The sequence below is a fragment of the Camelus bactrianus genome, chromosome 6, assembly GCF_048773025.1.
Source record: "Camelus bactrianus isolate YW-2024 breed Bactrian camel chromosome 6, ASM4877302v1, whole genome shotgun sequence".
NCBI classification, from domain to species: Eukaryota; Metazoa; Chordata; class Mammalia; order Artiodactyla; family Camelidae; genus Camelus; species Camelus bactrianus.
The window spans coordinates 72,670,698-72,694,952 of record NC_133544.1 but is presented as its reverse complement, the minus strand read 5'-3'; the positions used below and the strand labels follow the sequence as shown (position 1 = coordinate 72,694,952).

At 35.1% G+C, this 24,255-nt stretch overlaps 1 protein-coding gene across 1 annotated transcript in view; it reads left to right on the top strand.

Annotated features, from left to right (window-relative positions):
- The window catches only part of EXD1 (exonuclease 3'-5' domain containing 1), a 29,189-nt gene extending 5,717 nt beyond the window's left edge, over nucleotides 1-23,472 (top strand). The window contains exons 3-11 of the mRNA XM_010965164.3: nucleotides 2,594-2,651; nucleotides 2,936-3,063; nucleotides 4,629-4,687; nucleotides 7,344-7,430; nucleotides 9,331-9,435; nucleotides 9,518-9,598; nucleotides 11,455-11,598; nucleotides 12,312-12,503; nucleotides 16,519-23,472. Of these exons, the coding sequence (XP_010963466.2) occupies nucleotides 2,594-2,651; nucleotides 2,936-3,063; nucleotides 4,629-4,687; nucleotides 7,344-7,430; nucleotides 9,331-9,435; nucleotides 9,518-9,598; nucleotides 11,455-11,598; nucleotides 12,312-12,503; nucleotides 16,519-17,172 (1,508 nt within the window). The 3' untranslated portion in view covers nucleotides 17,173-23,472. The remainder of the gene's footprint in view (nucleotides 1-2,593; nucleotides 2,652-2,935; nucleotides 3,064-4,628; nucleotides 4,688-7,343; nucleotides 7,431-9,330; nucleotides 9,436-9,517; nucleotides 9,599-11,454; nucleotides 11,599-12,311; nucleotides 12,504-16,518) is intronic.
- Nucleotides 23,473-24,255: the final 783 nt, after the last annotated feature.

Below are 24,255 nucleotides of genomic sequence, written 5' to 3'. Positions count from 1 at the left end.
ATAGATAAAACAATAAGGTCCTACTGTATAGCACAGGAACTATATTCACTATCTTGTAATAACCTATAATAAAAAAGAATATGAAAAAGAAAAAAATATATATATATAACTGAATCGCTATGCTGTGCACCAGAAACTTAACACAACATTATAAATCAACTATACTTCAATTAAAGAAAAAAAGAGCTCAAAAGCAAAAAGCTCTCCAAGAAGGAGCAAAGATATCTGAGTGTGGGGTGGAGGGGGTGGGGAATGGGAGAACTGGGACCTGGCAGAGCTTTGCATTTCTTACCATTGGAGCAGCTATGAGGAAAGGAAAGGACTCCTGGAAATGAGAGATTACTGTTGCTTGAAAGATAACTTTGTTTTGTGAGAGAAGTAGACTTGAGCGAGAGATGAAAATCTCACCAAAGTAATGACTGCCAATCCAGACCCACTTCAAGGCAAACAAATCCATCCTTTCTCACTGACTATGCACTGTCAACGCTCTTGGTCCCTTGAACACCTTTTTTAAATGATGGTAGTAGAGGGATTCTTAATTGTGTTTCAACTGTTAGGCTTTGCAGTAGAGCAGAGCTCTGAACTGGGAAGAAAGCTAGACTATGGATGAGTTTGTAAAGAGAAATGAAGGAATCAGTGCCACTATCTCCTAATTCAGGAGAAGGCTGACCGCTGACCAGCTTTGTGTACACATGCACTCATTTCCTCCTAAATTCATTCTCAGACTTAGCCTTTGTTCATAATTTTCAGGCTTCTCCTCCTTTCTTTGCTCTGTGGCTCAATCAGCCTTGGAGGGGGGTCTCACTGAAAAGCACTTTGAATGAGAATTATCGAGATGAAGGATAATAATTGACTAATCAGTATTTTTAGTAAATTTTACTGTCTTAGCTGCAGACTCAACACTTCTAGACAGTGCAGGAGAAAGAGTCGTTTGAAACATAATGGCCCTTGAGAGGCTTTTTCCCTGAAAAGTACCTAAGTGTACTTAATTGAATCTAAGATGCCATTAATTATAAAGCACATTATTTCTTTTCCCAACCTAAGAAAGAAAAAAGAAGCTGCCAATTAAACTGTCTTATGCATTTACTGTAAATCATATCCAATTTCAAAGCTGTTTAAAATATGCATCTCAGAATCAATGATAAACAATATTTCCCTGTATTCCCTGCACTATTAGGTTAAGAAGAAATGATTTCAGAATCTCTGTGGAATGTTCCTCTCATACTTCTTTTGTGACTTCCAATCTAGCTTTTATTACCTTTCATGTCACTGAATTGTCAATGCACCAGCCTGTGAGAGTGGGAGGGACAGATTTGTGAAAGATTTAAGGGAAAAGCCCCAAACAGTACATAATGTGAGGGAAGATACACTAGGATGGGAATAAATAGGAAAGTAAAGATATCTTTAACACCAATCTGCATGGCCACAGAGGTGCTCTGGAACAAAAAGGGTAGAGGGGAACATGTAGAGGTTCCTAATCCTGCTAAATGACCAAGAAAGCTATGCAGGGCTGTAAATGGGGTCTTCAGACTCTTGGGCATATATCCAGAGAAAACTCTAACCTGAAAAGATACATGCACCCCAATGTTCATAGCAGCATTATTTACAATAGGCAAAATATGGAAGCAACTTAAATGTCCATGGAGAGATGACTGGATAAAGAAGTTGTGGCATGTGTATACAGTGGACTGCTACTCAGCCATAAAAAGTAATGAAATAATGTAATTTGCAGCAACATGGTTGGACCTAGAGGTTATAAAACTAAGTGAAGTTAGTCAGAGAAAGACAAATATCTTATGCTATCACTTACATGTAGAATCTAAAAAAGGACATGAACTTATTTACAAAAGAGAAAGAGACTCATAGACATAGAAAACAAACTTATGATTATGAGGGAGGGGAGGAAGGAGGGATAAACTGGGAGTTTGGGATTGGCTGATACAAACTACTATGTACAGAATAGGTAAACAACAAGGTCCTACTGTACAGCACATGGAACTATATTCAGTGGCTTGTAGTAACCTGTAATGAAAAAGAATATGTATATATATGTGTAACTGAATCACTATGCTATATGCCAGAAACTAATACAACATTGTAAATCAAAAAATGAAAATAAAAATTTTAAAAATGAAATTAAAAAAAGAAAATGATATTTAAAAAAGATTAGGTTAGGTTGGGATTTCAAAATGTAGACTAGATAAACAAGGTTATACTGTATAGCACAGGGAAATATATACAAGATCTTGTGGTAGCTCACTGCACAAAAAAATGTGACAATGAATATATGTATGTTCATGTATAACTGAAAAATTGTGCTCTACACTGAAATTTGACACAACATTGTAAAATGACTATTACTCAATAAAAAAAATGTTAAAAAAAAGGAAAAAAAAGATTAGGGATCTTCAGTACTTTGGATAGTTTTTTCTGCTCTATTTATTGCTGGTGGATGAATGTGCCTATGGACTAACATTTCATTCCCAATTACTGTCTGTGGTACATAGTCAAACTAGGGGTGGTGGGGTAACAGTGGGGTAGTTAATTGCTTCAGTTTGGAAACCCTGTTGGAAGCCATTTGGTTATTTTACAGTGGAACTACTGGATGAAGTGGAACAAGGTGCAGTGAGAGAAAAGACGTCTTCTGTTAGGTATGATGGAATAATTTCCTTAATTGTGATGTTACCCAAATGTACACATTAGGGTAGAAAGCCTTAACTCTAAATCACTAGCAGTATAATTCCTAAAATGACAATTATAGGCAGGTGATTCCTTCCACCTTTAGATGATATCTTCAAATCAGTGTAAACAGTGGATGAATGTGTTCTCTATGAAAGGTCCAGAGTCCTTACTACTGATGTGTGACAAGATATATGTATGGCATTAGCAACAAAGAACAAGTTCACCTAAGTTGTTTTTTTTTTTGTAAGCATAGTCTAAATACGGAGAGAACCACGATGGATAAAATGAAAGATGAAGACCTCAATGTATTTGAGCCTGCTTCTCCTGCCGCTGAGGCACCAACCACCTCTCTGCTGAATGACCTCAAGTACGGCCCGTCAGGTGAGTACCAGGGCTCTGAATTTTTAGGCTCTTATGGTTCAGAACTCTTCAGAGTTGGTGTAGCCCCAAATCAAAGTTCTATATGGAATTCTCAGCTAGGCCATTGTTTCTCAGGTCTGTATCATGATTCAATTGTTTATTTAATATTTGAGTGAACAGTATATGCCACACACTGGGGATACCGAAGATTGGTACCTCTACGCTCTTTTAGTTATGGTGCAGGAAACAGACACTGAATTAGATGAATTAGTGTAAAATATGGTATTCTAGTGCCAGGTGTTAAGGGGAAAAAAAACAGACAAGTAATGTGTGGAGAGGATGGTTTTAAAATTTTAGAGTGTCTAGGACAGGTCTCACTGAAATGGTGACATTTGAGTAAAGGCCTGAAGGAAGTGAGGTCTCAAGATATATGTATACCCAGGTAAATGAGGATTTAGGGGGGATGTTTTTTAGCCATTAAAAAAAAAAAAACCAAATGCAAAGGTTTGAGATAGGAACATGCCATGATCTTGAAGGAACAGCAAGGGGATCAATGTAGCTGGAGCAAGGAGAGTAGTGGGAGATGAAGTGGGGTGGGTGGGTCATGGAAGATTTCATAGATCATTGAAGGCACTTGGCTTTTCCTCTGCAGTGAAAGAAAGCCATTGGAGGTTGTTTGTTTCTTTCATTGCCCTAATGACTAAGGATGTTGAGGATTTTTTCATGTGCTTATTTGCCATCTGAGTATCTTTGTGAATGTCTATTCATTATCTTTTGTTCATTTTCTTATTGAATTTTTTCCTTATTATTCAATGTTGAGAGTTCTTTATATATTCTGGATACAAGTCTTTTCTCAAATATATGCTTTTCAAATATTTTCTCCAAGTCTATGGTTTGTCTTTTCATTTTTTTAAAGCATCTCTTGAAACACAGACAATTTAAATTTTGATGATGTCCAGTTTATCCGTTTTGTTTCTTTTGTGGGTTATGCTTCTGTTGTAGCTAAGAAATTTTTTCCTAACTCATTCATTTATGCTAGTGGATGAACTGTGTCCTGTGCCACTCCAAGTTTTTAGAGTTTGGGAGATGAAGAACTGTATATTATGCTGTACTGCTAATCTTTTAAATTACATAATTAGAAAAATAATTAACTTTCAGGATCCAGAAAATTCCAAAAGTGTACCATTGACCCATCTCCAGGACAAATTTATTTTAAACTGAATTTATTTTTTATAATGAACATGCTTTTAAAAAGTGCATGTCTTGAAGTATTCAAGACACAAACCTATGATAAGAGAAACATTACTGGATTATCACAGGAAATGTAAATAGTTCATTTTATAAGATTATCATCAGTGGGGCTTTTGTTTATTCTCAGTTGACAAATAGGATGCTAAGTGTTCACTGTGTGATGGGCTAACTCAGTTGATAATGAAGTAGTTCTCAGTGTGCTAGACATAGTATCAGTAGTTCTAGACATTTGAGTTGCAATAGAGTAGCCATTGAGGAGTATTGCTGAAATTAGTGGGAGGGCTATTCCATTGCCAAGGAAGACACATATGTCTAATTCCATCATTCTCCTGTAGAGGAAGAGGAGGTGACATACACAGTCATTGATCAGTTCCAGCAGAAATTTGGTGCTGCGGTAAGTACTGCCCTCAGTCATTCCTGGTTTTGTCTGCATATGGGTATCATGTCTGTCTCATAATTTCTCTCTTATTATAAGATCATTAATGTTTTCCCTAATAATTTAACAAAATATTTGAGTGCCTGCTACATGCTAGGCATAGTTCTGAGATCTGGCGTAAAACAATAATCAAGACAAAATTCCAGCCCTTAAGGAGCTTATTTTAATGCAAGAGTATAAACAAATAATTGTATATCAGCTGGTGATAAGTGCTATGAAGAAAAGTAAAGTGTGGCATGGTGAACACAGTGACAGGGAGTTCCTAGTTTATTTAGGGTAGACAGAGAAAACTTCTATGGAGAGGTGACATTGAATCAAAGACCTGAAAGAGGTAAGGGAGCTAACCATATAGATATCTAGGTAAAGAACTTAAAGAAGGCATAACTAGCAAGTGCAAAGGCCCTGAGGCTGAAGCACACTTGACTTGTGTAGAGAAACAGCAAGAGGGTCATTGTGGCAGGGCCACAGTGAAGACAAGTGGTAGGAAATAGAAAGGGGCAGGAGACAGATCAGATATAGGGCTTTTTAGACATAAGGATTTTGAGTTTGACTTAAGTAAGATGGAAAGCCATTGGCAGTTTTAGGGGACAGTCAATTTTTTAACTTACATTTTTAAAAGACCACTCTAAATATTTAGTCAGTTTCTCAATAATCATTTATTTGAGATGTGACACTAACTATTCAGCCTAGGATATGGTTCACAGATAGAGTCTGTGAACTCTGTCTGTGGGAGGGAGTCATTAAGCTTTCTGTTTAGATGCGCTTATGTTCATGGATGCATAGGTGTATTTTTAAGGGAGAGTTAACTTTCAACAGATTAAAAAAAACAGCTTTATTGAAATATAATTCAGATGCCATAAAGTTTACCAATTTAAAATGTACATTTCATTGGCTTTTAGCATACTCACAGAATTGTACATCATTCACCATAGTGAATTTTAGAGCATTTTTAATACCCCAAAAGGAAATCCCATACTCCTTAGCTATCACCTCCAATCCCTCCCCAGTCTCCCAGCCCCTGACAACCACTAATCTATTTTCTGCCTCTATGAATTTGCCTGTTTAGGACATTTCATATAAGTGGGATCATACAGTGTATGGTCGTTTGTGATTGGCTTCTTTTGCCTAGCGTAATATCTTCAAGGTTCATCTGTATTATGGCATGTATCAGTATTTCACTTATTTTTATTGCCAAATAATATTCCTTTGTATGAATATACCACATTTCATTTATCCTTTCATTATTTGATGAGCATTTGGGTTGTTTCTACTTTTTGGCTGTTATGAATGATGCTGCCATGAACATTCATTTACAAGTGTTTGTATGGACATGTTTCCATTTCTTTTGGATAGATACCTAGGAGTGGATTGCTGGGTCATATAGTAATTCTGTGTTTAACTTTTTGAAGATTGGCCATACTGTTTTCCAAAGCTGGTACACCATTTTACTCTTCTACCAGCAAGCTATGAGGATTCCAATTTTTCCACATTCTTACTGACACTTCTTGTTATCTGTCATTTTAATTATAGCCATCCCGATGTGTGAAGTAGTATCTCATTGTGGTTTTGATTTGCATTTCCCTGAAGGCTAATGATGTTGAGTATCTTGTCACGTGCTTATTAGATATTTGTATGTCTTCTTTAGAGAAATATCTATTCCTTTGCCATTTTAAATTAAGTTATAAGAATTTTTTATATATCAACAATTTCTTTAAAAAGTCCATGACAACAGCAACAAAAAAGTGGGATAAGAACTTTTGCTCTGGAAACTTAAAGTAGTAGTTGGAAATTCCTGTCAATAGAGAAATACAGCTTTTGTTTCTAGTTTTGCAGACTTCTTGTTGATTGAGGATGGAACAGAAATTCCGTTTCCTTTTTTCATCATTGATGAAAGATACTCAGAATGTAGAACACTTTATGCCCTGTAAAGGAAGATAGTGTAAGTCACTGTGCCCTTCTATTCTTGAGTAATTTATCTACCTGTAAAATGGGGAGAATCTTGTGCCATGTAGATATTTTCATGGATTATGGATTAAGGATTTTGAATTATCTAATGTTTTGAAATAGGATAAGATTATAGATCATCAAACCAGTATGTGTTTCCAGGATACCATTGTATCAGTTTTGAGCAATGAAATGAATCCAAGATTTTAAGGAACCTGTTGAGTCTGTTTCTCTCATTCTGAACAGTAGATACTTTGAGACTCAGCCCCCATGTGAGTTCCCTTTAGGTATGGTAAATTGCCCTGTGTTAGATCACTGTGCTTTACATGAGGAATCTTGCCATAAAGACTAGAAATCTTTCACTGTAACATCAGTGGTAACAGGAGATATTTGACTTTTCATTCTTATTAGCGTTTGTAATATGAATGATTTATTTTCCAGTTGTGGAATAATTTTGTGAACACTAAAAAGAGGATCAGAAGCTTTCGTTATGATGTCTGTGTGTTTGTGTGTGTGTGAAGCAGACGTGTTTTGGAATAGACAAATTTTGTAAGTTTGAAAAATATGATCCACTTTGTTTATTTCTAGCAATTTTACTTATGCCATTCATGATATCATAATTGCAACATTTATTCCCTGGAGATTTTTGTTTTCTTCTTTTTCTTATCAGATGCTCCACATCAAGAAGCAAAGTGTCCTGAGTGTGGCAGCGGAAGGAGCTAATGTGTGTCGTCATGGGAAATTATGTTGGCTTCAGGTAGATTTCTTTAAATTTTTTAATTTTGAAATAATTGTAGATTCACTGGTAAATTTATTTTAGTTATCTTTTTTATGTTACCCCACTGTTACTGACCTATAACTAGATTGGAATGTCTTTCAGTCTTCTAGTACTCAGTTTATTCTTTTCGAAAGAGCTTCTGTCTCTGTAGAGATTTACTTTTATAATCATCACTGCTGTCTCACAGGCTCTCCTTGAGCTCTTCTTTCCCAGCTCTGTTCTCTCACTTTAGATACACAGAGGATTTCTTACCTTTCCTTCTGGGCACATTTTCTCCAGCCAGGTCCTTGGACTTGTGTGTTTGATTTTTTTAATCGCAGTATCACATACCCTATGTATTAAAAGCGAAGCAATAATAATAATAATGGTAGAAGGCTTATGAGGAAAGAAAAATCCCCACTCCATTGATCTCTTCAGAGGTGCTGCATTTTTTTAAAGAATCCAGTAACAAAGTTGTTAGCACTTTTTTGTACAGCACTTTTGTATAGCACTTCTACGTTTTTCATTTCATGCTTCTTCTGGGAGCCCTGTGATATGACTATTAGTCCATTTGATGTCCCATAAGACCCTTAAGCTATCTTCATTTTTTTCATTAGTTTTTCTTTTTGCTGCTCTGAATGGGTGAGTTCTACTGCTTTGCCTTCAAGCTGACTGATACTTTCTTCTGCTTTATCTGGTTTGATGTTGAACCCCTTTAGTGTATTTTTCAGTTCAGTTATTGTATTCTTCAGGTCTGCGACTTCTATTTGGTACTTATATTTTCCATCTCTTTGTTGAAGTGCTCACTGTGTTCATCCATTCTTCTCCCCAGTTTGGTGAGCATCTTTATGACCATTACTTTTAATTCTTTATCCGGTAAATTACTTATCTTCATTTCATTAAGTTTTTTTTCCTGAAGTTTTATCTTGTTCTGTCATTTGGAATATATTCCTTTGTTTCTTCATTTTGCTTGATTCTCTGTGTTGGTTTCTATACAATAAATGGAACACCTGCACCTCCCAGTCTTGAAGGAGTGGCCTCATGTAGGAGATGAACCTTGATATTCAACCCTGACTTGGTTGTCTCTCAAATCTCTGTGCTTGTCCAAGCAGCCTATTATATTTTTAATAGCTCCCAGGAATTGAGAACATGCCAAGACTTGTCAGTGTCCTGAAGGGGAGGATCTCAACACCTAGATTCAGGGTGACTGGAAGCCAGACCCTCAGGCATCAGCTTTTTAAAGTATGCAAATATATACACAGTCTTGTGGGACCACAAGCATAAACCTTGCTGGCCACCAGAGCCAAGTAATATGGAAATGTCCCCTGAGTGGCAGTTGCAGAATCAGGGCTCCAGACAAGTGTATAAGCTCTTTTCTAGGTGATGCAGTGAGCTGGAGCAAGGGAGTGTGCCATGATGGAGTCCACAGCCTAGGTTCCTTATGTCCCCTGAGAGCAGCTCCACAGCCACTAACATGTGCCTGCCCTGAAACCTGCCCCTCAGGCTGAAGCTCCAGGACCCTAACACAATCATGCATATATAGAACTTAGAAATGACATTTTGTGTCATTAAGAATGAAATACTGTTCATTCTGCTTAAACCTCTAATCCCTAGGTATCAGAATGTCATGAGTGAGACAAAACATTTAAAAAAAAAAAGTAAAAAGGCTAATCACCAGCTTGTCCTTTCCTTTTGAAAATCACAGTGATAGTTTTTAATATTTTGCTTTTTTTTAAACTTAAGATAAATTTAAACCTGTTTTCCCTAAGAATCATTAAAACACTTATTGTTTACTTTAAAGATGAGGATGTTAAATATTTTTTCACATGTCTTTCTTAATCCTCAGGTCTCCTTCCCTAGTTTTTTCTTAAAATATGTATGTCTGGATGGTCTATTGTAGGTGGCCACAAATAGCCGAGTTTACTTATTTGACATTTTCCTTCTGGGAAGTCGTGCTTTCAACAACGGACTTCAGATGGTATTAGAAGACAAGAGAATTTTGAAGGTGAGTCTGTAAGCTGATTCTTCTGCCAGTGAGAATAGCAGCCAGGTTCTAATAATACTTTTTCTGTCTTCTGACTCCTTAGGTTATCCATGATTGTCGTTGGCTTTCTGATTGCCTATCTCATCAGTATGGAATTTTGCTGAATAATGTCTTTGACACACAGGTATATGCAGGGAAACACTGAATTTAATCCAGGGTACATAAATCCTGTAGAAAATAGGCCTTGTCTGATGAAAGATTGAAAGTCTTTTTGTGTATGCCTCATTCCTGCCCACTTCTCATGTAAGATGTTTGTACAATATGTGAGAACATTTGGTGAACTGCAGAAGCACTGCAGAGAAGTTATTTTGGATTTTTCCTCCATTTTGCTCCAGAATTTGTCAAATAAGAAGTAAGCTCCATACTCTGTAGCATTCAGAAACTCGAACAATTTGAAGTTCATTCAGAAATCTAACATGAGACTCTTAGTGTAAACTGAACAGTCACGTCTGTGCCTTCACTAGTTAAGGCTAGTGGCTAATTAGCATCTAGCTCCAGGATGCACGTTGTCCCAGATATGCCCCCAAATAGCCTGAAGATATGTGATTTTTCTTTCATCTAAAGGATCCCAGAGGAATGAGAAATTCCTAGACTATACTAGATCTTAGAGCTGATCTGGATTTCTGGTTTGGCTGTGAGTTTTCATTACGTTTTCTTTAGGTTCTTCTAGTCTTCTGTTTATGCCAAGAAAGGGAGCTCTTGAATATATAAGCCTAGAGCCTTTGGAGAGGAGTTCAAATAATGAGTTAGCCAATTCTTTTTGAACAAAAATTCCTGAAAGTTCAATTTTGTATTATTGTATGTGGTTTAAGTTTGCTCTGTATATCTGCTTAAAATGAACTTGGTGCCACTTCTCTTGCTTACATGTTCCTTTGGGTCTTCTTTCAATATCATTAACTACATAGAGATTGCTTTTGTGCTGCTGCAAGATGTGAGAGGATTGCTCATTGTTCCCTTGAGGCCATCAGGCTTCTTGTTGTGACCCCATATGTATTGTCTAACGAACATATTGGCATGTCTTTCTGTATTTTTCTTCTCAGATTTTCATAGTGCAAGAAGCAGGAATTCAGAATTTTTTCAGTTTCTTTCTCTTTAACACAATGTATTAGTTTCCTATTTGCTGTTGTAACAAATCATCACAAATTTAATGCCTTGCAACATAAGTTTACTTTCTTACAGTTCTAGAAGTCAGACATCCGAAATCATTTTCACTGGGCAAAAAGTCAAGGTGTCAGCAGGGCTGGTTTCTTCTGGAGGCTCTGAGGGGACAGTCTTGTTTCCTTGCCTTTTCAGCTTTCACCTGTGTTCTCTGGCTTCTGGCTCCTTCCATCTTCAAAGTGCACCACTCCAGTCTCTGCTTCCATCATCACCTTCTCCTCTGACTGTAGTAAAATCTCCCTCTGCCTCCCTCTTATAAGAATGCTGTGATTACATTTAGGGCTCACCCAGATAATCTCCCTATCTCAAGATCCTTAACTAATTACAGCTGCAAAGTCTATTTTGCCATATAAGATAACATTCACAGGTCCAGGGATTAGGAGGTGGATATTTTTGGAGGCCATTATTTAGCCTACCGCACACAGATAAATAATGGTTCCAGTTCTTAATTTTGTTAGCTTTCCTTATCAAAACTTTACCAGAGTTGCTAATAAGTAATAAAAATAATTCTCGAATTTTATCTTCCTTTTCCCATTCCCCAAAGGCACCAAAGAGTAGTAAATAACCATGAAGCAGCAAATAAAAGAAGTGGAAAAGAAAATAGACAGGGACACATAAAAGTTGGGTGATCTTTTTTCTTTTTTCTAATTTTTCAGAATAAGTTGACTCAATAACTTTAAATTTTCTGATGGCGTTGTCTATCATGTGGGTCCTTGGTGAAAATGGTATTTAAAGACATTTCTCTAAATATATTTCTGTTATTTCTGTCATGAGATAGCTCTCTGTATATAATGGTCTGTTTGTCTCTTTTTAATGACACAGGTAGCAGATGTCCTTCAGTTTTCCGTGGAAACAGGCGGCTTTCTTCCAAACTGCATCAGTACTTTACAGGAGAGTTTAATCAGACACCTTAAAATAACCCCTAAATATCTCTCCTTTTTGGAAGAGAGACAAAAAAGGATTCAGGTGAGTATTAAAGGATGTCCCACATGACATTAATTTTTTTCAAGTGTTTTTAAGCGGGCTTGTTAGCATACTATATAGAGAAATGACAGCTGCCAAGTAAGCATATGAGCACTGCCAAAATCTTAGTTGTTCCCAATGGGAACAGTTTCTTTGTGGTCTCAAGTAGATAAAAGCCAGCACCCAGATTTGTTGGTTATCAATTAAAAAGTATTCTGAAATAAATTTTTAAGTTGGGCAAGTGGGGATTTTATTGGGAATTTGGATGAAGGCAGTGGGAACAAAGTAAGGTAGAGTTTCTTCGGCTTCTAATAGCTTTGCATGCAAACTTAGTTCATGACCATATTGGCTGCAATTTTGGCCAAATAATCAATCCTGCTGCCTCCAGTTTTGAATGAGAAGTCCTGAGATCTCTCTCTCTCTCCCCTCCTCCCTCTCTCTCTCCCTCCCTCTCTCTTTCTCTCCTCTCCCCCTTCCTCCTCTTCCTTCCCCCTACACCTCCCCTACATATACACATTCACTGTATACACACATAAAGTGTGTGTGTGTGTATGTGTGTGTATATTCTCAGAAGGCTAGCCATAGTGTGAAAGTAGAAGATAATAATTGAAGAAAATTACAGTAATGGTGTTTTAATTTAAGCAGCGCTTAGATAAACCATTATTTTCTTTAAAGTTTTGGTTACTATTCAGAGAAAATTGTTTTGATGTCTCTAGGAAAACCCAGAACTGTGGTTCAAACGACCTCTTTCACCCTCTTTGCTGAAAATTTTGGCCCTGGAAGCTACGTACCTACTCCCCCTTCGCTTGGTACTCCTGGATGAAATGATGTCTGACCTAACCACCCTGGTGGACGGATATCTAAACACTTACCGAGAAGGGTCTGCAGACAGGCTGGGAGGCACGGAGGTAGGTGCCACTCTTTGTGGCTTCCAGGATTTCTGCTTCTGCCTCATTCCTCATGATGCTCACCCTTAACAGCTGCAGCTGATTTCTTTTGGTGACTTGCTGATGAATATTCTTGAAGGGGCTATAGCTGGGGCTTAATTCATCCCCTTGAGCACTTTTTCACAATATTAAATTATGTTTCCAGTAAATATTTCTTTTCAAGAAAGGGTAAATTTAATATTTCATTAGTTATTTTTATGAAGCCAGCATAAAATAAGAAAACTTATATTGTTGGCAAACCATTGCCCTAAGGCCAAGTCTGGCCTATGACCTATTTTTGTACAACTCACAAGCTAAGAATGATTTTTTACAGTTTTAAAGGATTGTTAAAAAAAAAGTTTGCAAAAGAGACCGTTTGTAGCTCACAAAGCCTAAAATATTTCCTATTTGGCCCCTTATGTAAAAGTTTGCAGGCTGCTGCTATAAACCATTCTCACTTAGGAATACTGAAACAAAATCCTAAATAAAATAATAGCATGTTTGGTAAAAACCCCACTTAGATGTATTATACTTTCCTATTAATGTGTCTCTGGATTCTAGTTGCAAGTATGGTTCAATATTAGGAAAATCTTTATTTTTACTGGAGCCAGGAAAGTCTTAATCATTATCTCATAAATGCTGAAAAAAATTATTTTGTAGCTTTTTTGTATTTTGGTCTCACTGTTTAACAAGAAAATGACATAAAAGTCCTTGCATACCTTGTTCAGTTGGAGAATTTTAATTTTTTTCATTTATCATTATAAAGCCAAGGATAATTTTATAACTTTTTTTGTATTTTGCTATGTTTATTGCAGAAAAAAGTTTGATAATATTCTCTATATATTATTGATTAAAGCTGGAATAGCTACTTTAACATGATAAAACATATATCTCAATCAAGAAGACTATAGAATGTTTCATTGGAAACATTAATATCGACAAAAATACAAAAATGGTGACTATCACCACTGCTTTAGCAGTTTTTGAAGCTATTAACCAATGAGATTAGAAACAAAAAATGAACTATTAAAATTGAACAGGAGAAATAGGAAGTATGACTTGCCTATGATACACCTGAATACTGATGAGAATCAACTGAAAAAGAAAAGGCAATTTAGTAAAATGGATACAAATGTAACATAAAAATTAATAATTTTTAATATCCATATCCATATAATAATTAATAATATCCATATACACAGCTAGAAAATATAATGGGAGAAAAATCCATTTATAATTGTAATAAAAATTATTATCTAGAAATAAATCTAACCAAAAATGTGGACTATAGAGATGAAGAAAATGTTAAAATATTACTGGATGGTATAAAAGAAGACTTAAATGAATGGGGACACTGATTATTTTCGGCTATCAATTATTCCTAAATTAACATTTAAATTTAATTTTATTCCAAGAAAAATATTAAAACCAGAATTATTTTGGCAAACTGCGATTAGAGTGTTTATAGAGATAAATTAGCATAAATACGAATAGTCCTGTCAGATATTAAAACATATTATAAGCCTACACTAAATGCGACTGGTACATGTGTAGGCAGATTGATGAAACAGAGTAGAGAACCCAGAAAAAGATCATATATATATGCCACTAATAGTTGGGATAAAGAAAGAATTTCCAATCAATAGAAAAAGATAATTATTTAGCAAATGGCCTTAGGCAATTGACTAACCATTGTGGGAGGGGAGAATCAGAGTTGGATTCCTATCTCTTTCTTTATACCAAAATAAATCCCATGCATTGAGTATTTATATAAAAAAATGGAATTACATAATTATTGGGAAAAAATAGTATTAAAAGAAAATTATCTTACAGTAGGGAATGCATCTCTCCAACTTTATTAAGGAATAGTTGACAAAATTAATTGTGTATATTTAAAGTGTACACTGTGATTTTTTTTTCCTTTTTCAGTTTTATTAGGTAGAATTATTACAGTTTGACTGCACATATACATTATATTGCATGTAAGTACATATATACAGTGTACTGCACATTTTTTTTAGTTTACATATATGTACTGGTCATTGTTTCTAAGAACAGTTTAGAGCTTTAGCTTGATAAACTTACAGTTATCATGATGATTTTATATACATTTATATTGTGGAATGATTACGAAGATCAAGATTAATTAACACATCCATCACCTCATAGTTAAGTTTTTTGTGTGTGTGGTCAGAATGCTTGAGATATACTCTTAGTAACTTTCAAGTGTATACTACTGAACTATTAACTATCATAACCATGCTGTATATTAGATTCCCTAGAATATATTCTTATAACTGAAATTTTATACCTTTTGACCTACATCTCCCTATTTTCCTCTTCCACAACCCCCTGACAACAACCATTCTATTCTCTGTTTCTATGAAATAATTTTTTTAAGATCATATCATTTATACCATATCTCTTATCCGTATCACTTACACCGTACAGTATTTGTCTTTCTGTGTCTGGCTTATTTTACTTAGCCTAATATCCTCCAGGTTCAGCCATGTTGTCATAAATGGCAGGATTTCCTTCTTTTTATGGCTGAATAATATTCTACTGCATGTATATATACACCACATCTTTATCCGCTTACCTGTTAATAGACGCAGGTTGTTCACATATTTTGGCTACTGTGAATAATGCTGTGGTGAACAAGGTAATGTAGGTATCTCTTTGTGATCCTGTTTTCATTTCCTTTGGATATGTTCCCAGATGTGGGATTGCTGAACCATATGGTAGTTCTGTTTTTAAGTTTTTGAGGAACCTCCATACTGTTTTCCATAGTAGCTGCACCAATTTACATTCCAATCAACATTGTAAGAATTCTCTTTTCTCCACGTTTGCCAACACTTGTTATCTGTCTTTTTCATAATAGCCATCTTAACAAGTGTGAGTTGATACCTCATTGTGGTTTTGGTTTGCATTTCCCTGATCACTAGTGATGACCAGCACCTTTTCATGTACCTATTGGGCCATTCTTTGGAAAATTCTTCGCTCATTTTCAAATTAGATTATTTGCGTTTTTGCTGTTGAGTTGTATGAGGGAATGCTTTTCTATGCAATACAGAAATACTCAGAACTCATAGAAGATTAATAAACTTGACTTAAAATTTTGTGTGGTGAAAATACTATAAAGTCAAAGGGCAAGCAAAGGGAAGAATTAATTGCCTCATGTAACAAAGAAGATATTTTCATAATATATTCTTTTGTTTGTTTGTTTGTTTGCTTTATGAGGGGGAGGAAATTAGGTTTATTGATTTATTTCTATTTGGAGGAGGTAATGGGGATTGAACCCAGGACCTCAAGCATGCTAAGCATGTGCTATACCACTTGAGATATACCCTCCCCCCAATATATTATTTACTGTAGCATTTATATAATGACAAAATACTGGAAACAATCCAAATATCAATCCAAAAAGGTTTGGTTAAATAAATTATGGTACATTCATACAGCCCTTAAAAATTCCAATATGGAAAAATCTCCAAGACTATTTTTTAGTGAGAAAAAAATCAAAATGAAGAATATACAGAATAGTATGTTACCATTTGTATAGAATAGTTTTATAAAGAGTTATAAAAATAAAAAGGGGAAAATAAAAACTGAAAAATGTAATGATAAATATTTAGTAAGGAATCATATATGCATGGACTATCTCTGAGAGTCTACACAAGAAACTGATTTTTAGATGATGCACCTGCTAAGGCAACTGGGGTGAGGTTGGAGTGGACATTCACTTTCATCATATAACCTTTATACACGCACGCACGCACGCACGCACGCACAAACAACACGCACAAAACTGGATTCAAAACAGTTACATTACTTGAAAAGTAGTACTACTTTAGTTGAAGCCACTAGAGGGTGGTATAAGAACACATTTGAATAGACCCTTGCTTGCCAAACATTTAAGTATAGTAGTAGAAATGATTTTATGGACCATTTTCAGAAGGTCAGTTATAATAGACTTGTGTTCATTTTCTTTTCTTAGCCTACATGTATGGAACTTCCGGAGGAACTGCTTCAACTCAAGGACTTCCAGAAGCAGCGCAGGGAGAGAGCTGCAAAAGAATACAGGGTGAATGCTCAGGGACTTCTAATAAGGACAGTACTACATCCAAAGAAATCAGTGACAGAGACAGGAGGGAAAGAGGGGAAAGTAAGAGGTTTCTTACTTTGTAAAAATTCTAGGCTCGATAAAGCTGCAAGTTTTACAGCTCATAAGGATGTAAATTTGCTGAAAGAAGAATCTGAGAGTAAACAATCCACAACAGAACCTCAACATCTACCTCACATAAAGGAAGAAGCCAGTGAGGATTCCAGTAACAAAGTCACTTGCCCTGAGTCAGAGGGGTTGGAGGACCAGAGAATAACTCAAAAAGAACACCGTAAGATTCCTAAACAAGACTTTCAGACAAGTTTATCTTTGAGAGAGGAGATAGAACAGTTACTGATTGTGGAAAACAAGGAAGATCGAAAATGTGCACAAAATGTTTCAGTGTCTCCTTCCCTTCCTCAGGAAATCAGAGTGTCTCCAGGTGACAGCTTTCATCCTTTTAGAAAAGCTGTGCTTCCCACACTTCCTCCCTGTCCAGCTTTGGAGAAGACTGATTCCTGGATAAATCCTTCTCCCATTCTGCCTTAGAGATCTGCAGTTTGTTCTTGAGGCCATAAAGGTGGCTTATTTGCTCTACCATCAGGGCCTTCTTCAGTGCCTAAGTTCCTCATGTTATAAATTTGGTTTTGCCTCAGTCACAGGCCTTGGGGAAAATTATATCCTCTTGCTTACTTCTGTATTCCTGGAATTTGATTAGAATGGGAATGAATAAGTTAAATAATGGAAGAAGTACGTTTTCTGATTATGTCACTGTGTGGAAATGTTCCCTGTGGCCAGAGTGAATTATTTTTCATAATTTGGGTTTCGAGGATTTGAAGAAAGGAAAAATTTTAGACTTAGTGCCTGGAAGAATATTTTTGTGTTTTGTGGTTTGAAGAGGGTTGGTAAAACTCCTAGCCATAAGTTTAAAGAAATTGGTACCTGAAACTTTACCAGTACTTTTGTCCTTTTTAAAATATTAACTTTTAATTTGTCAATTATACCTCCGTAAAGCTGAAAAATATTAACTTTTCGAATTTTGAATGTTTTGTCTGTCTTAGGTCATAGACAAATAATAGTCGATGTTATTACAGGAATCAATATCCCAGTTTTAATTTCTTTTCATTCCTAGACAAATAATAGTTGATGTTATTACAGGAATCAGTATCCCAGTTTTAATTTCTTTTCATTCCATTTACTTTTAGAGAGTTTTGTCCATTTTCCTAATAAAGCAGGTCTTCTTTAAAGTATGCCTGTTACATACACTTGTGGTTTGATTCCACTCTGTTTGCCTGGAGTTGGTATGCTTTCTTAGGGTGAAAGGAAGGCAACTTGTATTGAGATGAGCCCTTTTTATATTGAATACTAGCAGGTTGCTCACATTGTGCGATAACCAATAAACCTGTTTTGGCATTAGGTTATTTCTCACTTGTCTTCATTGGGTCAGGGTAGGAATAAATTGGAATATGTCTGGGTTTCTAGGTCTAGAGTCCAGTACAGGAATCTGTAATTTGACTGTTATACAGGCCTCTATTCCTTATTGATCTGAGGGGAATCTTCGGGGCATTCTGCAGTTAGGAACATCCTTGTCTGCATTCGTTTACTCTGTCATGAGTACCACTGAAAGAAGAGCTGTGCCTTCCAAACTCCAGAGTCCAGGTCTGGTCTAAGCTTAAGATGAAGGCAGGCCTAAGAGCAGTCAACTCAGCCCTGCAATTTCTGTGTCCCGCTTTGTCCGTAGTTTAAAAGGTCATTTGGGGCCAGGGTGGTATCTGGTTCATCTTGGGTGAATGCATATTCAGGCTGAGCCCAGGATGTGGTTAATCTAGGTTTACTCTGAAAAGGACATGAATTTCTGTAAAATTCCTAGAATTGATTTAGCTTCTGATAGAACCATTAAGTTGCCACACACAACATATATACATAGATACATGTATATATACAGGCTACAAAAAAAAAATGTAATATTCTTCATATTTTAAAAAAGAATTTTTCTTTCATAATATATGTTTTGTGACTAAAAAAGAACAGCAGGAGTGTGTTGAACGTTTGCTGTGTTGCTCAATATGGTAGCCACTAGCCATTAAGTAGCTATTTAAATTTAAAATTAATTAAAATGAAATACATTAAAAAATTCAGTTCCCCAGTTGCACTTGCCATATGTCCTGTACTCAGTAGAACCAATGTGCCCAGTGGCTACCATATCCATACTGAACACTGCAGATACAGAACCTTTCCATCATTTCAGAAAGTTCTGTTGGATAGTGCTATGTGAGAAGTACTTTGACTCCCAAAACTAAATGAGCCTTTTGGGTTTCATCACAGTATTTTCTCAGTGAAATGCTCATATAACTGGAACTGCATTTTTCCCTACATTCTCATTCTAGCCTGGATTGCCTACCTAAATTCCAAGTGGTTGGATCCTACTATGAAGTTCTGTCCTTTGCTGGATAGAGTAAGAAATCCCTGGGTTATTCAAGCCCTGTTGCTAGTGCTCTTTGCCATTACTCAGGTTTCTTATCTAAATTTTGCTCAGAATTTCAGGAAATATTTGATCCTTGTCCCAACCGATTGTTGAGTTCTTTACTTACTCTATATTTTTCTAGTTCAGAGTTCATAAACCATACTGCCTGCTTTCCCAAACTTCAGTCTACACTAATTTCTCATACCTGTCCTACTCAGGTTTGATCTTTCTGATCTGACCTTTCTGTACATGATCTGTAGTTAGACATTCTAACAAGCAATCTGATCCTTTTAGTTTGGGAATTGAAAAGGAGTTAAATGACTTACCTGAAGAAAAATGCTAAATTGAGAATAGAACAAATGTTTCTTGCTTTTTGGTCCATTCAGCTACAGTATGAAAAATCACTGCAGCAGCTTTGCCTCCAGTCTGGCTGTGGGCTTGATAAATCCCAACATGACACAATAGAATTTTAATGTGCTATAGGCCTTTTACTGTTTTGAAACAAGGCAAGTCCCAGCAGCAAGCTGAGATGAGGCCTGGTGCAAGCTTGCAGACCTGAGGGTGACTAGTCAGGTATACTTAACAAAAAGGCATATATTATAAAAGTAACATCAAATACATTACAGAAAATTTGGAAAATAAAGAGAAAAAATACTCACCTATCAGCCCACATTATACAACCCTTCCTAGCATTTTTATTTGCCATTTTTATTTCAATTTTTTTTCCCTCATTCTCTTTTCCGTCTCTCTTTCCATACACACACACACACACATACACACACACACACACACACGAAACAGAGTCATGATAAATACACTTACTGTGTTTTGGGGTTTTTTGGAGGGGGTTGGTAATTAGGTTTGTTTGTTTATATAATGGAGGTACTGGGGATGGAATCCAGGACCTCGTGCATGCTAAGCACACACTCTACCACTGAACTATAGCCCTCCCTCTTGTGTTTTTTATATCGTGTATTTTTCCATTTTATAATCAGCCAACATTTTAAACAGATGTTTCATTTTTAAATTAATATGGTATTAAATAGCATTTGCAAAATAAAGAAAACTAGGAAAAATTCATTCATTTCTTTAACTCAGCAGAAAAAGCAGGTAACGTATTTGTTAATTTCAGTGTTTATGCATAGATATTTTCCCCCTACATAGTTATAATCATATATATATATATGAATATCCTATTCTATGAATGTTTTCCTGTGTTGTTACCTTTGTCAAGATTTTCAATGGCTGCATAATATTTCTAAGAGGATGCAATATGGTTTAATTTAGCTGTATTTGGTATATTCAGGTTGTTTCTCATTCCTTATTTCCTATTTTTCCCATATTTTGAATCACTTTGTCTGGATGAAATTCCAAAAATAGAATTAGCAGGTCAAAGTGGGTTTTTTTTTTTTTTTTTTTGGTTTTGTCTTTACAAATTTTTATAGCTCTTGCTAAGTTACTTTCCAAAGGTGAATGAAATTCCAGAAATAGCAGGTCAAAGCAGTATTCTTGTTTTTGTTTTTATAAATTTTTACAGCTCTTGCTAAGTTACTTTTCAAAAGTGTTAACCAATTATATTGCCACCTCCAATTTTTATTGTAATGATGTACCATTGAGAGCATTAGATTTTTTCTTGAGAGACATGGCATAATTTAGACTTTCAAAATTCTAACTTCTCTATCCACAAATCTGGAAGGTTTCCTGTTATTTTTGTAACTTACCTCCATGGATACCATGAAGAGTAATGGAAACATAAATATTGGTAACATTTGAATCCTGATAAATATCCTTGATCTCTAAGTAAGGACCATATTATTGCTAAGCTATTTAAATCATAGAGACTCTAAAATAAAACCAAATTCTATATACTCACAATTAAATACATCTTTGAAATGTCTTAGAGCTCTCATCAAAGATACCATAGAAAATGTTTATTGTTACATGAAACAACAATCTTGGCTAAATTGCTAGGTTTACCCTAAGACAAAGTTTAATATATTCTTCCACATACTCATAGGAGCTTATTACTCTACAATGTAACAGACTTCCTCAAACAGGAAAACCTGTCAAATTGTAATCAGGGCATAATCACATATCCAATCTTAATATAAATCATTTGCAAAAACAAAAGTCTTCAATTTAGTCATGAATAGCATTTATTAAACAATGGAGTAGAATAGAGAATATCAGAATGTGTTATACATAGTAAGGGAATGTATCATTTTGTGAAACTTTTCTCAATTGTATGCCAGGGTATATGTGCTTTTACTATTGGTTCTAATAAAAAAAACAGCTAAAAATAAACATAGAAGGGAATTTATCTTTAAATACTTACACAATAAAACAAGAAGGATCTAAAACCAGTGATCTCAGCTTCCATCTTAAGCTAGAAAAATAATAAATTAAACTTGGGCTAAGGAGGATGAAACAATAAGAATAGAAATCAATAAAATTAAAACTGGTCAGAGAAAATCAATAAACATGAAACATATTGGCACAACACGGTAAACTGACTATACTTCAATAAAAAATATATATACAAAAAAAGCAAAACCTAGCTCTTTGAAAAGATCAGTAAAATTGCAAAACCTTTAATAACTATACTGACCAAGATTTTTTTTTAAAAGGCACGATTACGAATCTCAAAAATGAAAGAGAGTATTATTACAGATCCTATATATATTAAAAGGATAATGAGAGACTACCATGAACAGCTTTATGCCCACAAATTGAAACACTCAATTGAAATGGACAAATTCATTGAAAAACACAAATTAGCAAAACTGATTCAAGAAGGAATAGAAAATGTAAATAGTTCTAAATCAACTAAATGCATTGAATTTATAATATAAAACTTTCCCTACTATTATAGAGACAGAGTAGAAGGAATTCTGGGCATAAGGGAGGATATTTGGCTTTAGAATGAAGGTAAATTTTAGTTAGTTTTTTTTTTTCTAAACACCAGGGGACAGACTCAGCATTTTCTCTCACCTGTTGCCTTTTTGGTTCAGGACTAGTCTTTTTAAACCTGAATGCTAAATAAATGTTTGTTTAATAAATGAATATCTTTTTAAAAAATAAATAAAACCTTCCCTAAAGCAAACTTTGTACCCAGATAGTTTTTCTGGTGAATTTCTATCTAAAGAAGCAATGATACTAATCCTTCCCTAAATCAAAGGGAAGGGTCACTTCCCAACTCATTTTATGAGGCCAATATTACCATGATACCAAAACAAGACAATGACATTACAAGAAAAAAAAAAAAAAACTGTAGCCAAATATCTCTCATGAACATAGATGCAAAGTCCTTAACAAAATGTTGGCAAATAGGATCCAAAAATATATAGGAAGAATAACATCATGACCAAGTGGAGTTTATCCCAGGAATACAAGCGTGATTTAACATGAAAATGTAATGCATCATATTAACAGAATAAAGGGAAAAGACCATATGATTATCTCAGTAGCTACTGAAAAAAAAGTTTTTGACAAAATTACATATTCATTCATTATTAAAAAAAACCTCTCAGCAAACTAGGATTAGCAGGGGATTTATACTACCTAATAAAATTCTTTTTTAAAAAACTTATTACTGACACCAAAGGCATAGGCAACAAAAGAAAAAGTAGACAAACTGAACTTTGTGAAAGTTAAAAAAAATGTGCTTGAAAAGACACTATTAAAGAGTAAAAAGGCAGCCCACAGAATGGGAGAATGTTTGCAAATCATATATCTGATAAAGGATTAGAAGCCAGAATATATAGAGAACTCCTAAAATTCAACAGCAAAAACCAAACAACCTGTTCAAAAATGGACATGGGCTTAAATATGCATTTCTTCAAACAAGATACACAAATGCCAAAAAGCACATGAAAAGTTCAACGTCACTAATCATTAGAGAAATGCAAATCAAAACTACAATAAGATACTACCTCACACCCATAGGGATGGCTACTATCAAAAAACAAATAACAAGTGTTTATAAAGTTGTGGACAAATTGAAACTGTTGTACACTGTTGGTAGAAATGTAAAGTTGTGTACCTGCTGTGGAAAACAGCCTGGTGGTTCCTAAAAAAATTAAAAACAGGATTACCATATCATCCAGCAATTCCCCTTCAGGATATATACCCAAATGAATTAAAAACAGTCTTGAAGAGACATTTGTGCCCCATGTTCATAGCAGCATTATTTACAATAGCCAAAATGTGGAAGCAACCCAAGTGGCTGTCAACGGATGAGTGGATAAGCAAAATGTGGTATATACATACAACATAATACTATTCAACCTTAAAAAGGAAGGAAATTCTGCAACATATTACAACATGGATGAAACTTGACCACATTATAGTAAACGAAATTAGCCAATCACAAAAAATAAATATGAGATATCTAGAATAATCAAAAGTATAGAGACAGAACATTGAGAGTCAACTATATATTCAACAAAAAATAAAAAAGAAAGAAAGTAGAATGGTGGTTGCCAGGGCCTGAGGCAAGGAAGGAATGAGGAGTTATTGTTTATTGGCTGTACAGTTTCAATTTTTCAAGTTGAAAAGAATTCCGGAGATTGATGGTTTTGATGGTTGCACAACAATATGAATATACTTAATACCAGTGAATAGTACATGTAGAAATGAATGAGATAGTCTACTTTATGTTATATGTGTTTTACCAGATTTTTAAAAATTGGGGGAAAAAACCTGTAACTAACATCACACTTATAACAGTGACGGTCTGAACGTTTTCCCTATGTAAGCGAGAACAAGAAAGGGGTGCTCTTACTGCTTTAATTCAGCACTGTTCTGTAGGTACTAACTAGCCGAGTAAGGCAAGAAAACTGAACAAAAAATGTACAGATTAGAAATTTTAAAAGTAAAATTGTATTTTGACATGACATGATTATGTGCCTATAAAATCTTAAGGAATCTCCAAAAACTACTAGAACTTGTAAGTGAATTTAGCAACATTATAGGGTATACTGCCAATATTAAAAAATGTGAATATACAAAAAATACTAGCAATGATCAATCAATAACTGAAATTTTTTAAAATTTCATTTACAATATGTCCCAAAACAGGATACATTTAATAAAATATGTGCAAGACTTGTGTATTGAAAACTACAAAATATTTCTGAGAGAAATTAAAGATGTAAATAAATGGAAAA